The sequence below is a fragment of the Perissodus microlepis genome, chromosome 5, assembly GCF_051167445.1.
Source record: "Perissodus microlepis isolate ML-2025 ecotype Zambia chromosome 5, ASM5116744v1, whole genome shotgun sequence".
Taxonomy (NCBI): domain Eukaryota; kingdom Metazoa; phylum Chordata; class Actinopteri; order Cichliformes; family Cichlidae; genus Perissodus; species Perissodus microlepis.
In genome coordinates this window covers 6,531,003-6,548,744 of record NC_140465.1, presented here as the reverse complement: position 1 = coordinate 6,548,744, position 17,742 = coordinate 6,531,003, and the positions used below count along the sequence as shown (strand labels likewise).

Genomic DNA, 17,742 nt, shown 5'->3' with positions numbered 1-17,742 from the left:
AGGCCACAATAATGACAAATTATATAAAGCAATGAGTAATTGTGATAGAAACATTTCGTTAATAGTAAAGAAACCCAATATAAAGTTGCTTAAATCAGTTTCCCCATCCTCACACCTCATTTTCTTCCTCCATATTTCCCATTATATGTTTTACTCTAATATTGTTGAGTTGTTGTAGCAAGGTGAGATACAAACCATCTATCAGACATACAGTATTGATAAATGATATTAACTTTCATTCATCCAGTAAAAACAATTTACATTAATTATTACAGCATAAAATGCACACCCAAGCTATGCTTACAGTAGAGCGAAACTGAGATTACACCAGAGATTACGACATGACTGACATGAAAAACGTACATATAAAGAAATATTATTTTGAAGTTTTACTATATTTCTCACCCCAATTGCAGGACATGAATACGGAGCCCCGCAGGGGACATGGGAGAAAAAAAAAATTAAGACGGACTTTTGCGAGATCTCGCAAAACTAACTCGGGATCTCGCAAAACTTTTGCGAGATCTCGCAAAACAAACTCGGGATCTCGCAAAACTTTTGCAAGCTCTCGCAAAACAAACTCGGGATCTCGCAAAACTTTTGCGAGATCTCGCAAAACAAACTCGGGATCTCGCAAAACTTTTGCGAGATCTCGCAAAAGTTTTAGCCGCATTCTTCGGACGCCGGCTCGAAGCCAACCGGGAGGTCGAGGCACGATGTGCCAGGAAAGCGGTGTTCCTCCCGGCTGTAGTAGGTCTCGACCTCCCGTTAGCTCGAAGCTAACGGGAAGAATGCGGCTAAAACTTTTGCGAGATCTCGCAAAAGTTTTAGCCGCATTCTTCCCGTTATCCCGAGTTTGTTTTGCGAGAGCTCGCAAAAGTTTTGCGAGATCCCGAGTTTGTTTTGCGAGATCTCGCAAAAGTTTTGCGATATCCCGAGTTTGTTTTGCGAGAGCTCGCAAAAGTTTTGCGAGATCCCGAGTTAGTTTTGCGAGATCTCGCAAAAGTCCGTCTTAATTTTTTTTTCTCCCATGTCCCCTCCGGGGCTCCGTACATGAAAGCTAAAGCCAGTATATATTTGTTCCACAGTGTTAGCGTTGATGTTACAGTGTTACTGAGAAAAGTAACCAATCACAGTATTTTACTAAAAGTAAACACCCCTTTACTTGAAGGTTGTGCATACTCATCACATTGTACCGAAGGTGTTTAACCTACTGTAGATTTACATCTAAATGTACTGACTTTACCTCAATGGATGGCAATTTGATATTGGTAGCATTCCCCCCTCACCACATTAGCTGCAACTAGCTTGCTAACTTTACAGCAGTTTTGGAGCTCTAGCATCTTTCACCTCCTCAGCGGCCTTACGAGCATCATTTAGGAGCTGTACTTAACGTAACCCGGATGTTTCTTAAAAATGTAAAATGGAGCTAGCAGACATTACCTCACTGGGTAATGGCTCAGGTCCTCTGGAGAGAAAAAAATTCAACTCAGGAAATCATGACTGCTTAAAGGATGGTTGTGTCCTTCTTTGTAAGGTTATCTGAAACCTTCAGCTTCAGAAAACTGGTAGGAACATTTCCAACTATACAACTGATCACAAATTCTGGCCTAACCCTGCCACATGAAAAGCAAAAGTTGACAAAAGACAGCTGAGAATTCTTTATCTTCTTTCCTTGAGCATTTATAAGTATTCACCTCACATCTGAGGTCTTTCTGGTCCTTCCTAACTTCATGTACAGTTCTGTTTGCTAAGTCTGTATTGAACTGGCAGGGTGTTAGCTTTCAATATTCTTCTCCTTCTCCTACTCAGTGTTTGTAATATGCACTTGTACAATGAGTGACAGTCTGCCACCTGAGCTGCAGCACTGCTCACGCTCCCTTGTGGCTGATGGGATTTAAGATGGACTGTAATCTGAGATCAGGTGGGTTTGTGGATATTTACAGCTTGGATAAGATAAAACAAAGACTTTGAAGCGACAGCTCTACAGTGAAGGCATATGTTGATATGAGCATTAGCGTACCATATAATTACTGAACAATCAGGGAGTGAGTGAAATCAGGGATGTGTTTTCAGGCTGTTGGTACTTTGTGCTATGATTACGCAGTCTTTACCTGGCTCTGTGTGATGCTGAATGTTGCGTTTATCTTGGTTGTCCTCCCTGCTCCAAAAAAAGAGGAAAAAATGCCTTAATTACCTCTCGCAAGGCTGGCAAAGTTAATTTCTGTAGTCACATATTTAACCAATTACTCAGAGTGTAATGAAGTGGAACGTGGTTCACTGGAGTTCACAGGACATCCCCCTCCCCGCATTTTATGCTTAGCTTAGTTTGGCTGTTTCAGAGTGGGAAAGGTAATCTTCACTAAATGTTAAACCAGGCAAAACTTCACTCTGGATACTCAGATTTATCCGTGTCAGTACCCATTCCTCATGTAATCATTTTAGCACCGTTATCTCAATATCATGGGCAGTGGGGGGAGAGAGGTGGGGGAAAGGACATTATCTATGCTGGGTGTTACAGTATTAGGGATTATCCTTGACAGATAGTTTCCCTTCCAGGCACCATTAGCTTGGCCTCATCCCATTTGGTATTTCCAACACCTGCGACCACCATCCACTGGGCACAAGAATTATTACCATTGTATTTTTTCTAGGGTATATAAATTAATCATGGGGATCACAAGCAACTGCTTTAAATTTCTGGACTGTGACCAAGAAACACATCCTCCCTGAGGATGCCAAGGACCTATGCATCATTAAAAGAGACTTGTGCTGTCTGAGACGGGAACAGTGCCCGCTCCCTCACTTATATACCTTATGGGATTGGGGCCTCTGCACTACGCATAAATAGCTACTGTCTATTGCTAAATGCGACCAGAATCCTTGAGCCCGACATTGAATGGTGAACAAACGAGGGTGTTTGCAAGTGGACAGAATAAAGTTGATCATCCCAAAAGTGAAAGTGGACGACTGAGCATAAATTAACATCTGTCAGTGAGCAGAGCAAGTCTACTAATGACTTTAGGCTGCAGGGGCTTGTTAGACAACCTCTCCTATTGGCTTTAATGGTTTCATATCCTCACAATCCATGAAATACCAACGACTCTAATTCCTAATCTGGTATCTTCATATTGGCAAATGGCCTGTCTTTGACTCACATGCAAAAATTAATGATGGGAGGATTAATATAGATAATGCAGTCCTATCTACAAGTTATACCTCAAAGAGTGCAGCTAGATCTTCTTATCTTCTTATACGAGCTTTCAAATCTCTGAAACTCTCTAAGCAAGAACTTTAAAAGGCACGGTAATAACTGTCAGTGAAAAGCAAAGAAGCAAAAGATCTGCTTTTTCAGTGTTTTCATCCAAGTCTAATTTGACTTGTTCTGAGTTCTGCTCACATGGCACTTAGCAAGTGTGTCTGAATTTTAAAACATATTGATTAGGAATTACTTACAGGTGCTGGTCTATAACAGCATTGATCACAGATAGGCATTTTGACAAAATGTCTGGAAAACATTTCACATCGATTGAAAGTGTCTTCTGGGCCAAAATAAAAGCCTCGCATCTAACTGTAATTACCATATGCAGCTTGGTGTCATTCATTTAGAATCTCTTCATCCAGCACCTTAATCAACATATAATTACCTCAGACACTAAAGTAGGCTGAGAATAGCACAACGCGAGGCAGTTTATTGAAAGAAGGGAACATTTCACACCTCAGAAGCCTAAGTAGGTCAAAAGACTGGCTTCAGTTGTTAGATGGATAAAGTTTCTTCATTGCATTTCTGCACAACAGGAAATGCATCAATCTAGTGAGTCTCATAAGGAAAGACATCAACCACAACTTTTATTGATCAGTCCTTCCGTATTTGATTGAGGCTCATGACAAGGCTGTGGGCAGGATGACAAACAAAAAGGCTGAAGGTTAAAAAAGTGGAAACCAAATCAATGATGATGACTGACAAGACGAAGCTTGGATGAACACTACTGAGCTCTCTCAGAATAAATAATAGAGAGAAGAAAAAATTGACTGCATTTCCTCCCTACACGTCCATTCTCCCTTCTTCTATTCATGATTTTGATTTGCGTTTTTCTTACATTCATCTGTCCGGACCAAATTATTAGAAGAATTGAGATGAAATAAAAAAGAAAAGGAATAGTTGAAGTTCTGGTTGTGGACATTATCTGTTTTAGCGCCTGTTTTTTTTTTTTTTTTTTTTTTGTCTTGATTAACTGCAGCTAGCAATCGTTGATTCAAGTAAGGTTTTCAAATTTATTTGTTGTTGTACAACACTGACATTTTGTTTAATCACTGGAAATGTATCAAACACTGGATATTAGGGATGTAATAATTCTCCAAAACCACATTTAATACGTCGATTGCTGTTTGTTGACACCTCAATATTATATTGTTTAGAGGGAAAGTAAAAAAAGAAAAAGAGTTTTTTGCCACAGGCTTGATCACTCAGTCATGCATTTTCATTTTACTTGTTGCCTGACAATAATACAGTTCATTTTAATTTGTTTTTTGAAGCAGTTGAAGCTCAGTAGTTGAACTTTCTTATTTGATGGTGGTTTATAAATACAGCTGTAGCAACATGAAGAACCTTGATTCGAGTGGTTATGGCATTTCCCTTCTATAGGAAAAGATCTGTTTGAAACTAGGAGGGTATAGTGTTTATACTTTACTCAACTCAAGGCGGGAATACATCCCATCTGAGGTAGATTGCATCATAACAGGAAACTTCAAGTTGCCTGAACTTTGGTCCAAATGTGTTAAAAAATGCTCATTTGATATTTTGGGGGTTTTTTTTAGGCTTTTTCTTCTTCTTTTAGTTATTTATTTTTACAGAGCATTTAAACATTCCCTTTACTGCTGAAAAAAAAACCCACTTTTAGTAACTGGTTAAAAATCCTTTGGCAGCAACGTCAAACACGCATTTAAAGCAGCTGCAGAGCAAGACTGCATGTTCAAGAGGAGTTTGGGGCCATTCTTCACTGCAGAGTACAAAATGAGCAAATACTTATACCTGGAAAAAAGAACTCGGCAGGTTTTCTGACTCTTTTTAATTGAGTTTTGTTTTTATATTTTACATACAAGTTAAGCTTATATAAGTTAAAACAGTGTGTTAACCATTAGTCAGTACAATGTAAAACTTTCTTGAAGGCAAAATGTGTGGTAAACATGTACTTCATAAATCTTGGGGGGTCAACACATCCGTATCTTTTATCATATGGCAGGCGGTCTAATAATGTTTGGGGTCAGAGTTCGATTTGGTACATTTTTAGGTACATGTTTAGGTACATGCATTTCGTTGCCCTGTACCTGTGCATGTGCAATGACAATAAAGTTGAATTCTATTCTATTCTATTCTATTCTCAATGCTGTGTCAGCTTTGTGGATTCTGCTTTGCTTTCCATGAACGGAGAGTCAAATATAGTTAGCAAGTTGAACAGGCAGCCTCCTGACAGTGATCCAAAACGTCACGTTTGTTATTTTAGTCTGACCTGCTGATTTGAATCATTATCAACACAGCCATGTGTAATACACAGCTCATGCAGACAAATACTTTAAGAAGCTCGGTAACCGAGTGTCGCAATTTGCATCAGTGGTTGAACTTCATTTCCAAGTCATAACACAGTCAGATTTAAACACGTACTGTGGTCACACACAGGCTAAGATTCAGCATGACCAACTCTTTCCAAGCACATAGTTTGCACAGATGTTCACTCTGAATATTTGATCTATAAATCTGCCAATCTATAAAGTTGTTCTATAAATCAGAGAAGAATTCATTCCCCTGTTTTCAGTATTTAAAAGAGTATTATGTGTTTGTTTCAAATGTAAGAAAAGTAGCCTATACACATGACAGCATTGTCCTTACTGTTTTAGTCACATGACCCCAAAGCACTACTTTTTGACTGAAGCACTGAAGCTTTCACGTCTTTTGTCCAAATATAATATAGAATAAAATGAAATAAAAGAAAAAGACTGCAACTTTTAAAACCGTAGAAGCTTCACACATGCACAAAACTCTTTTCAAATATATATATAAAGTGTGTAAAACTAAACTAAAGGCAATAATGCCACAAAATAGCATAAACTCATGTACCCTTATAGCAGTTATACTATATCTTTCCTTTTTCTTTCAACACAGGCACTAATAGCATGTCACAAAGATGTCAGGCTCTGTTTACACAGCTTTAAATCATTAGTCTACCATGTCCACACACTTACATTGCAAGGAAAAACAAGCTGTAAACACAAAACTGGCATATTATTAACATTTAGTTGTTATGTTTAATTTGTAAACAAACACATGCCTAATTACATATGAAGAAACATTAGCATTCATTACAAGTTAGCTTCATTTGACAAATTCAAGACCACCGTCTCCTGAGGTAAATGTTTGGCTAATCAGCTCTAAAATGCTTGTGCCCCCGCTATAGCTGCTACCTGAGAACTCCTTCCTCTTGTGTTTGCAAGAAGCCACTAATGAATAAGGTACGCGTGACAAAATAGGTTGTGGGAGCTAAATAATAATAAACTAAAATGCTCCTTGCAGCTGCAAAAATCAGCTGGTATTTCTGTGTGACTCTTAGATATTTGAGCCACTGATCATTTTAAAAACAGGGCAGATGTTATGTCTAGATACAATATGTTGAACAATAGAGGTACTCAAAAGCAGGATTATATGTTTTATTACCTCTTTATTACACATAATCCGACTCGACAGAGTCCCAAACAATTAAAAATTTGCTTATTAATTCTAAGTTAATGTCAAAAGTTTGAAGCTTTTCTACAATAAAATGGCTGTTTCCATTCATCAGTGTGATAAACTTACCACACATATTGTACAGTTTGGGGTTTTTTTCTGCTTGACTTTCTCTTGGAGATAGTGTAGCAGTGTGTACACCAAATATCAGCTCCCCCATCGACTGCTAGCTGGCCTTTCGGCATGGTATTTTGGCTCTGCTTATTTGGTTGAATGAATTATTAATGGCTCACCGGTCTTCCACAAGTTCCATCTTTTTATTATTTTTTTCTCTTCCCTAGCAGGCTCGATGTAGACTGCATCTCCTCATCTTCACAGCAACACATTTACCTTCCATCTCTTTCAGAGCCAAACGGAGGAGCGTTTGCCCAGGAAATATTCTGCACTCTCTGGCAACTGGATGGGAAGAAGGAGAATCTTTGACCTTGGAAAATGAAGATGTTGTTGCCATGGGAACTGTTAATCCTTCTGTCACTCAAAGAGTGCCTTGCTGGTGAGATGCCAATTGAAGTCGCCTTTTTATAACACACACCTAATATGAATACAGTGGATCTCGAGCAAGGAAGGGCTTCCCTTTTCTTAATGCGTGTTTATGTTACTATTGCACATCAAACCAAAAGATAGAAACCTCAAAAATCACTCTATTAGTTTTGCTTGTGGGTAAAATCTACCAATTTGATCCAATTTGTTCATTAAAATCAGTGTTTAGACTGTTTAGTAGGAAATAGTAAAACTTTTGTGCATCAATTTATCAAAATTTTGATAATAGCGCTAAGCCACAATCAGAGTTCATATTTTCCTTTCAGAGCACCTCAGACTCATGATGTGAATCATTGTTAAGACCAACATTTGAAAAGAGACTCGCATCCGGTGTGGGACTCACTGTCTCTTGTCTTTTTATGCCTCGCTGTTTTATTATGCAATTTTCTTGCTTTATGTCCAGCTGCTGCCACTTCCATGAATTGTGGCAGAGCACTGTTAAAATCCATACTCACTCTTTCCTCAACACTCAATTATTCTGTGCCTCTTCCCCAGCAGCACAGGTTCGCAGTGTGCTGAGATGCTCTTTGAGAAAAGCAGATGAGTGTTAGACTTTATTTTCCTAATACCTACATGAGTTACAGCTAAGGCATTAAAATCTCGCTAAGAGCTCTGAACATGGCAACCTGCGCAGCGTAGAGATTTAGTGTTGACAGTCACATTTGAAGAATATACTGTATACTCAACTCAAGCCAACCGTTTACAAGGCATCAAGGAATACATTTAAATTGATACAGCATATGGAGTGGGGTCTATTGTATTGTTATTTATGCTTGCATTCCCATTGATTTAGAGCCTCGACTCAAGTCAGCATTTTCACCGAGGCGCATAATGTAGTCTGCAGTCACAGAGGAGAGAATAGAGGGTTATGCACATGTCATTGCACACTATACTCTACATACATACGCTCACTACGGAGCGCACATTCACTTGCATTTCCAGGAAATCTAATTAAGGTTAATTTGTATGTGTGTGTTCATGTGTGCTGGTGGTCAGTCCAGTTGGCGTGTTCTCAGGGCAGGTCTGTTCGCGAGCACAAACTCAAACCAACCCAATCGTTTCCCAGGTGAAATAGCCCCGCTGTTAAAGGTTCATTAATTTGTTTAATTTAAAGGACACCGCAAACAGGGTAAAAAAATGAAGCACCGCCCTCAGAGGTTGGGGAAACAAGGCCCTTACCAGAGGCAAAGACTCCCACTCTCATTAGGATGATGGTGATGATGGTGTGGGAGGGAGCGCGTTTTGTCCTAGTCAAGGTTAAAGACTGTATTATAAAAGAAAAGCACCTCATCCTTTCAAGTGCACCAGAAGACAAATGGACAATTTTTTTCCCCCCGGAGCAGCGCTGCTGTGCAGCTTGGGCATATGACACACGTGGTCGGTGGAGAGGGAGGGCGAGTGCCACAGTGTGGCCGTGCACCTGCTAAAGAAACGATAGATTTCACGGGACTAATTAGTGCAATATCAGTTAATTACTCCTGTGTATTGATAGTTTGGCTGGAGGAAACCAAAACAACAAGCTTCACAGAGCAGACATGCATGCTCAGACAACATGTATACAGCTTTGCATGCGCTCGTCTAATTAGATCCTAAGCAGAATGGGGCACTACTTTGATTACTGCGGCTCTCGTGTAAACATCTTAACCAAGTCATCCTGCTTGCATTAAAGCAAAGATGAAATAAAACATAATTCAATTAGCCAGCTGGGTTACTTGTCCATCTTTCTAATTATTCTTGACATGTAATTCAGCTTAAACTGGATTCTGTGTTTTTCTTTTCTGTACTTTCATGTATTTGTTGTCTTTTGGTATTTTAATAAAAAAATGTTTTCCCATCAATCTGCACTCAACGGCCTCCAAAGACGGAGCAAAAACATGTTAGAAATGTTTGCAATAATCACAAGCTCAACACTCTCGTTTATATTTGGACTATTGATTCAATACTGTAGAAGCTGCTTTGCCAGAAGTCATAGTTTCAGCTGTGCTTGGGAAATGTTTGCCATCTTTTACAGTGTGTGTGATATCATTAGGAGGAAGCCAGCTAGCCAGTGATTTCCAGGAATAGAGTGGGGTACCAGTTTCTGCCACTTAAACTGAAAAAGATGCTTAAAATTGTTGTTTGACTCTGATTTTTATGACATGCTTCTTTGTCAGCTTGAGACCAGAAATGACTAAAATACATTTTGTCGGCTAAATTTTCGGCACTAAACTATTCATCCACTTTTCATGAAATCAGAACAAATTGGAATGTTTCAAGTATCAAATTTCAAATCAAAAGGAAAGGAAATCTGTAAAGCTGCGAGGTAAAGTAACATGTTTTTTAAAGCATATGAAAATACTCCTCAATAAATTTTATTTCCTTTCACAGTACACTGTTGAAAGCATTGTGACACATAGAAGTAGCACCAGTGAAATACATGTCATATATACCTGTATACACTGAAAACATGTTGACCAATGATATGATTACTAATGATGATGTATTTTGTTTCTTCTTGTTCTTGTTCTTATTATTATTATTAGTAGTAGTAATGGTAGTAGTAACATTTCAGCCATGTGTTACTCAAATGTATTTATGTGCTGCACAGATTTACGATCATAACCGTGTATGTGGATGTGTAAGAATGAGTACGGGAGAGGAAGAAAAACTCAGTCAGTTAGCCAAAATGCTTGAGGGTTATCTTTGGTTAATTGCTCTTTCATCATAATGTATTATCTGCCTCATGACATGTGCACGAGAGCGTTTATTAAATGCAGGATCTGCTCAAGGAGCCATGTTGGCAGCTAATTATAATAGGTGTTAAGTTCACACACAGTTTTCTGAGCAATGAGTGCTTTTTTTTCCCCATTGTACTTTTCTTGTGTTTTTTTCTCTCTCTGCAGAGAATACACGCCATGGTCCCGTCTTCACCCAGGAGCCTAGCGATAGTATTTTCCCAATGAGCACTGATGATAAGCAGGTGTTTATTAACTGCAAAGCAAAAGGGAACCCACCTCCGCGTTATAGGTGAGTGGTCTGACAGCTTTTTGTTTATCTACAAAGTGAGACTACAGCGTGTGGGATCAAATTTACAGAACCCATTTATATTTTAATGCAGTCGTTCACTACAAGTATTTGTGTTTAGTCATTGGTCTCCTTGTGCGATGCTTTCTGGAAAAGCAGGAAATCTACATGTTCTTGGCCAGCATCACTTTTCATTGATGGTGCCAATGCTTCAGTCTTCATCAGTCTGTCTGTGCAGGTGGAAGGTAGATGGAAGAGACATAAACACGGACTCAGATCTAAACTACAGCCTTGTAGAGGGGAACCTGCTGATCAGTAACCCTCATGTCATCAATCACGGGGGAGTGTATCAGTGCATTGCCACCAACACATTCGGGACTGTCGTCAGCAGGGAGGCAAAAGTCCAGTTTGCATGTGAGTTGATTCTGATTTTTTTTTAAATATGCATATACTGTCACAGCAGTGAAAAAAAATCCCCCTCTCCCACCCCACTTTGACTCGGTGTGATATTATGTGTGACTCAACGGAATGCAAAACAGTTAGAGTGGGGCTGCGACCGATGATTAATTCCATTTATCCTTATTATAATTTCCCTGGTTAATCATTTGATTTATTTGGTCTTTAAAATGTCAGGAGATGGTGAAAAATCCCAGAACACAATATTTTATTCGTCAGGCCAGGTGTCTAAACCCCAGAAGTATTCTGTATTCTGTTCTGGGCAAGAACATGATACTGGACAGAGATAATGGTTGTTTTTGGCTGTTTTTCCTTATTTGAATGGTAAGATATTCAGAAATATTGAAATCTGATCCCAGTTTTTATACTCGTGTTACTCTTAATGCTTTGCTAGTAAATTTGTTAGATGATAGTTGTGATGTCCCTCTAAGTGTTCCATATAAAACATATTTACATCCAGTACAATATTATCAATATAGCATATTATAAGCTTTGTGGTCATTAAACAGCTATTTCAGACCCACAGAAGCTTCTCTGATGAGAAGTTCATCATGTTTAACCTGCCAACTTCTAAGTATGTTCATAAGCCAACTGTTGTGGTGCACTGCTAACAACGTGTGTAGCCTCTGCAGGTCCAGCGTGGACGACCAGGGGAAAACTAAGCAATGAAACGGAGTCAGATTAAAAAAGAATTAGCTGTGAAGTTAACAAATTCAAGTTTGCTGATGTAACTGTTCTGGCCTTTGTTTGCAAAGTTGTTTTTTAATAATTTTTAATAATTAATCACTGATAAAAACTGTGTGTAAAGAACCCACGTACATGCTTTTCAGCATTAACTTTTATTTACACACTCGGTTACTGTTCACAGACACACAAGGCTGCAGTTTCCTAGCTCAGCCGAACACTCCAACAACAACACTCAAAACAGGAACCAGTACAGATTTTAAGATGGGACATGATTGCTGATGCCGTGCTGGGAAAGCGCACGCACCTGCACGGCATCCGCAGTTATGTCCAGACCACGCCCCGCCACATTGTGGGGTGTGAACTTCTCTTTGTTGTAGAGGTAAGACATGCCCAAAGAAGTTTAACAAAAGTACTGCATGAAGGCGGCTCATACTCACTAATTAAAACTGTGGTTGGTGACCACGCCACGAGCAGATTTATGGCAACTCTTACCTCTTATATTAGAAACAAATAGTGATGTAGTTGCTACAGGACTGCATAGCTGCTCGAAAACCTTGCTGTTAAAGCCTGTTGGTAAACAACTGAGTTGATTCAACTGCAAAGAGATGCAGACGAGTTGCGCTCATCAGCGCAGACTGACTCTGTTTCACTGCAGTCGGACCGTGATTGTTAGAAGCCAGGCTGCCTTACACCATGCAACCTGTGTCCCCTTGTGATTGAAAGTGATTGTCCAGAGGTTGAGGGTGTTGTAAGCTCAACTTCTGGTTGACCAGTTGATCGCTGCAGCTACGTGCAGAAAAATCACCAGGCAAGCACTGATTTTTCCATCATTTTTTTTTTCCGTAGTGTGACTGAGCATAAAAGAAGCAACCAAAAAAGAAACAACTTGGTGGCCTTACTATATTTCCACTGGATAGGGTAAAGTATTGCCAGAAAAAGAGCTGTTTACTTGTTTAGCTACTGAGATTGCCAGTCTTGTTTTTGTCTAACACTTCCTGTTTTGGTCAAACAGTGCATTTCTTGTTTGCCTTCTTTAGTGGTTTTTAAAACCTAATTAATGCACAGCATCAATTTTTTTCTGTTGTTTTTTAAACCTGGAAATCACATGTCAAAAGTAAAAGCAACAAAAAACAAAAAGTAGTGTTACACGGATGACAGCAGTTACAGTATGTGTGTTACCGCTGCACACTAGTCTGCAGCTCTGATGCAATGCATGAAGGAATGAAGCCTGCACGTCTTGATTTGGAGGGACTTTTAATCAGTTGATTTCTGGTTTGACAACCGCTGATATTTGCTTGCTCCCCTCCCGGGACTTGATGGTATTTCTCTGACGCTGGAATTGATATGTCTCCCCACTGCTTATTGTCTCACGCAGCACAGCAGCATTTAATTAAAGGTGAAAGTAATCTCTAACGCGCGATTGGAGAGGAGCATTTTGGTGTACCCTCTGCCTGGTCTCTAGCGCATGCCGTGATATGAACAGGGGGCTGTTGGGTTTGACTTGTAAGCGATATGAACAAACTGGGAAATGTTGTGCAGGATTAAAACGCCCTTCCCTCGGATGTCGCCCGCACGTAAAATAAGTTATTACAGCTGTCAGACCCTGAAAAGTTATTGATGTGTTTTGCGCTCAACAGTTCTGCAGAACTTCAGCAGCAAGATGAGGAACACGGTGTCGGTGAGAGAGGGTCAGGCCGTGGTTCTGCTCTGCGGACCCCCGCCCCATTACGGAGGTACAGCGCACCTTCCTGACTCTTTGTCTGCTGTGCTTTCACACTCCTGCTTGCCTCAGCAATCTTTATTGTTCCCTTACTCTGCTGCTTATTATCTCGCTGTAACACTGCAGCGTCTTCTTTGTTTTTATGTCTTCCCACTTTCTCTTTCTGCAGCTCTTCCCTCAGAACCGTGACATACTGTTTTCCACTCACTTCTCCTTATCTGTCAGACAGGGAACTTTTTATGATCAGCCGCAGCTCTACCTGCCCAGACCCATGCCTTCATCTATAGTTCATAGCCTCATACTTCTTAACCTTGAGCTCACTTTTCTTGCCCATATGATCTGTGACCATGCTGTCATCTATAAAGTCTCCAGTGCTCCACTTCCCCGACTGTCATTTTTTTCCTGGATGTGGGCAGGTTATCTGTTGGGTAATAAAGGCTGCCGGTGGCTGGTGCGGCCGCGGGAGCGTTTATCCCGCGGCACAGCAGTGAGTCGGCTCATGTGTCTGTGTGCTACTGATTAGCAGACCCTCAAAGTGGTCCACACTCCTGCAGCCATTCGATGCCCACCAGCACAATTTCACGCCAGCATACCAGCCTTTCTCCGCTCTCTGTTTCCAACTGAATCCTGCTGCCACATGGGAATCCACACTTTAGCAATTTGCCCTCCAGCATTCCCTCCCTTCCCGTTTAAAAAAAAAAACAACAAAAAAAAAAACCCCTCAATTTCTTTATTTTTCCTCTTAAATGAAGCATAGTGAAACATTTGATGGGATTTGTACGATGTAACGCCACAGTAGCTGGAGGTGTTTTTAAAATGGAACAAAAATGTTGGGAAACAGTGTTTTTTCTCCTCCACCTTTAGATAATGTTAAATACTTCTTTAATACTTGTTGATGCACCACTTGAGGAATACACTGATGCACCTTATTAAAAAAGGAGACATTTGAAGCTTTTCAGAGCAATCAATAGGTAAGTGGCCTAAAAGGAGCTGCTCTGTGAGTTAAACTCTGTCAGAGGACATGAGATTATGTGCCTGCAAGTCCTCTGTTGCTGTGAGACTGCAGCTCTTCAACAGACCCACTCTCTGATAGTCCCTAATCATGAAAGGTCTGTCAGTTACTGCCCTGACTTCCCTTGTAATGATTTTAATTCACAGCTTTCCCTGAAGGAAAGCAAGTGGGACTTTTTTTTTTTCTTTCTTTTTTTTACCATCTGCCCAGTCAAAAGGGCTGACTGCAGAATGTCATGTGTCTGATACGGGTGGGCTGCACTAATAGCAAAGTTCATTCAGCATTCCCTGCAGACGCTTCTCACTCTTCTTAGCTCTCTTTCGCTTTTCTTTGCACTTTGCACTCATACATTGGCCTGTTTATCAGTTCTTTCTGTGTTTGTTTTTTATTTGTTTCAGAAGTGTAGAATAATTTTTAATAAAGTTAGAGACTAATAACCATAAGTGTTGTTGCCATATTCCACATGCTCAACAGATAAGGCAGGAACAATGAAGCCATCCAAAATAACCCAAAACTCTGAGTTCAAATCAAAAAATGAAAAAATGAATAAAATATGATCCTCCAGTGTTTTTATAACACATAACATAGAACTCTAACCAACTCTGTACATTTTTGATAGCTAGAGGCTTGACCAATATAGCCAAAAAAAGTCCCAGTGCTGGGTTCAACTTTTATCAAACCTGCATTCTTCTGCTGGAGTCCCCTGTGATGACAGCCTCGCCGAGCAACTCAATGATCCGAGTCAAAACAGAGAGGCTATTCTTTTGCTGTATGTGTCAGCACAACCTTAGCCCATCTCTCAGTACTTCCCATGTTACCTAACCTTTCCGCAGCACCCAGTCCCATGTCGCTTCAAGCCTAGTGAAGGCACAAAGCTTTAAAAAATAACACACAAACGTAAACTTTCAGTTAAAAAGCAGAAAAATAGTCAGGTGGGCGCTGGAGTATTTCAGGCAGCTGCAAATGTGTTGTTTGGGGGTGCGACTCAAAATAAACACCCAAATTTATGATAATAAAGGAAGAAAAATGGCTCAATTATTTATTAAATTAAATTAAAAATGTCCAAAAAGTTTTTTTTCTCAAAAAGAACATTCTTGATGACTTATTGTTGTTGGAGTTGAATTCACCATGTATACTATAAAAATGCTCAACCATAAGTTTGTGCATCGACATCTGAGCAGAAGGTCAGCTGATCTTAACTTGGCTTAACTAAAAACACTTTGAACTCTTATGTGCTTTGAAGTCATCTTGTATTGTTCAACAGAGAAATAAAATATATTTCTCATTTCCTGATAAACTACATAGAGTGAACCTGTCGGTCCACACCTTTTAATAATTAATTATTATAGTGCTTAACCCTTTAAAGCCGGTGGGAGCGGGCACGCTCCGTTTTGCATAACTATTTTTAAATCCCGGTAGCACTGCAACCACATAAGCTAGCGCAAAAAATATATTCATATGCAAAAAAAAATTTTTGCATATGAAACCAGAGGAGTTGTACTTACATCTTATGCCATCAGCTTGCCCTAGGTCGCGGTTTCCTTCCACATATGGCTTTGCAAAAATTGCATAAAAAGCAACAAAAACATAATATTCCAGAAACAGGCTTTGCCGATCCGATCAGCTGTTCGTAACACTTCCTACGTTGGAATAGAGGTCAGCGCATGTCCGCCATTACCTGCCCGAAACCGGAAGTGACGTCATTTTCGCGGAAATGTAGTTTTTTACCATCGGGGCCTTATGAGCCTATACTTGTGTTTTTAAAAGTTATGTTTAACTTTATGACTTTCTGTGTCGTTTCTGGGATGCTTAGGACTCATATTGCACTGCTGGAAATAGTTTATTTTGATGCATATGCTGTTTTTTTGCAAATTTGCATTACAATATTTATTTTTGTTTTTCCTGCAGTATATAAAAATTGGCGTATTTCAAAAATAAAACTATGAAGACACTCAAACTAAATTTCCTGTGGTGGGAAACTATTTTGTGGAACTTTTTTGTATTTGCAGTTTTGAGGGATAAGCCTCTTAAATTTCTCTAACTAGAAATATATGTTAAAAAAAACAAAAATGATTTTCAATTTTTTTGTAGTTTATTGCACTTTTTTGCAATTTATGTAGTTACTTAATGCATACATATTATTACAATTTGGGTTATAATGGTTGTATTGATGTATAGCTCCCAAAAATGGCACTACAGCATGTAAAAATATAATATAAGATCTGGCGGACTTGGTTCTATGGTAGGTCTTAAAGGGTTAAAAGTGGCCAATCCCATGCTGACTCAATAAGTGCAGAACTCCAAATCTCCTCTGGCATTAATATCAGCACCAAAGCTTTGTAGCGTGGGTGTCCATGGCCAAGCAGCTCCCATACTGTAAGTGTAATGTGTGGGTGGGCCTGTACTTTTGTCCTTAAATTATCTATGTATGTGTTAGGCATTAATGGTCTTGCTGTTCTGGGAATTTTAGAAATGTGACTGGAAAGTTAATTTCTTTTGTGCCTCACTATCTGCATTTCATGTCCTGTTCCCATTATTCCAGAGATCAAATATTCATGGGTTTTCAATGGACAGCGCAGCTTCCTGCAGCAGGATGCTCGTCGTTTCATTTCTCAGAAGACGGGAAACTTGTACATAGCCAAAGTTGAAGCATCGGATGCGGGGAACTACACATGCGCAGTGAGAAACATGATGACCAACTTAACAGTGTTCAGCTCTCCAACCCCAGTGGTGGTACGGAGGGACGGTGAGCATCACCATCACCAGTCTGCCTTGTGGTTATCAGTCTATGAGATAAATCACTTGAGTGAACTAGTTGTCACCTGCGCCACAGCTCTTGCTCTTCTTTTGTGTTTTAAATGATATGATTTTCCTTTTATGCCTTGTGCAGTGGTGATGGGCGAATACGAGCCAAAGATCGAGGTTCAGTTTCCTGACACCCTTCATGTCTCCAAAGGATCGTCAGTGAAACTGGAATGCTTTGCCTTAGGAAAGTAAGTGGCACAACACAGTCCACTGGAATATTTGCAGAGCAGCGTCCTCAATTACTATCAAACACGGCAGCAGCAGTCTTTCCGGTCATGGTGGAGCAGGAGAATGTGGCCTGCGTGACCTCTTTGTGTTTGACCTCCGCAGCCCTGTGCCTTCCATCTCATGGAGAAGAGCTGATGGAAATCCACTCCCTGGCAAGATTAAAATCAACCACTCCAGCGGGGTTCTGGAAATTCCATATTTTCGCCCAGAGGATGCCGGCATGTACGAGTGTGTAGCCGAAAACAGCAGAGGACGAAATGTTGCCAGAGGGCAACTTATATTCCACAGTAAGGAAGGAAGAACATTTTGCTTCTTGCTTATCGGAGTCTACTAATTACCTTTTTTTTCTTTTTCAGTAATATTTAGACCTTTAGTCAGAGCTATAATTATTGGAAAACAGCCCTTTATTCAAGCATTATTTTTCTAATGTTTGTTCTAATGGAAGGATAATAAGCATGATAATTTGAAGTCTTGTGTCCTTATTGTTAGAGTGTAAATTGCCTGCAGTGTAAT

At 39.8% G+C, this 17,742-nt stretch overlaps 1 protein-coding gene across 2 annotated transcripts in view; it reads left to right on the top strand.

Annotated features, from left to right (window-relative positions):
- The window catches only part of cntn6 (contactin 6), a 130,072-nt gene that overhangs the window by 65,299 nt on the left and 47,031 nt on the right, over nucleotides 1-17,742 (top strand). For both annotated transcript variants that reach the window (XM_084927528.1, XM_084927529.1), the window contains exons 3-9: nucleotides 7,125-7,271; nucleotides 10,201-10,324; nucleotides 10,560-10,735; nucleotides 13,102-13,197; nucleotides 16,739-16,942; nucleotides 17,087-17,189; nucleotides 17,332-17,516. In XM_084927528.1, coding sequence (XP_084783654.1) covers nucleotides 7,211-7,271; nucleotides 10,201-10,324; nucleotides 10,560-10,735; nucleotides 13,102-13,197; nucleotides 16,739-16,942; nucleotides 17,087-17,189; nucleotides 17,332-17,516 — 949 coding nt within the window. In that variant the 5' untranslated portion in view covers nucleotides 7,125-7,210. The remainder of the gene's footprint in view (nucleotides 1-7,124; nucleotides 7,272-10,200; nucleotides 10,325-10,559; nucleotides 10,736-13,101; nucleotides 13,198-16,738; nucleotides 16,943-17,086; nucleotides 17,190-17,331; nucleotides 17,517-17,742) is intronic.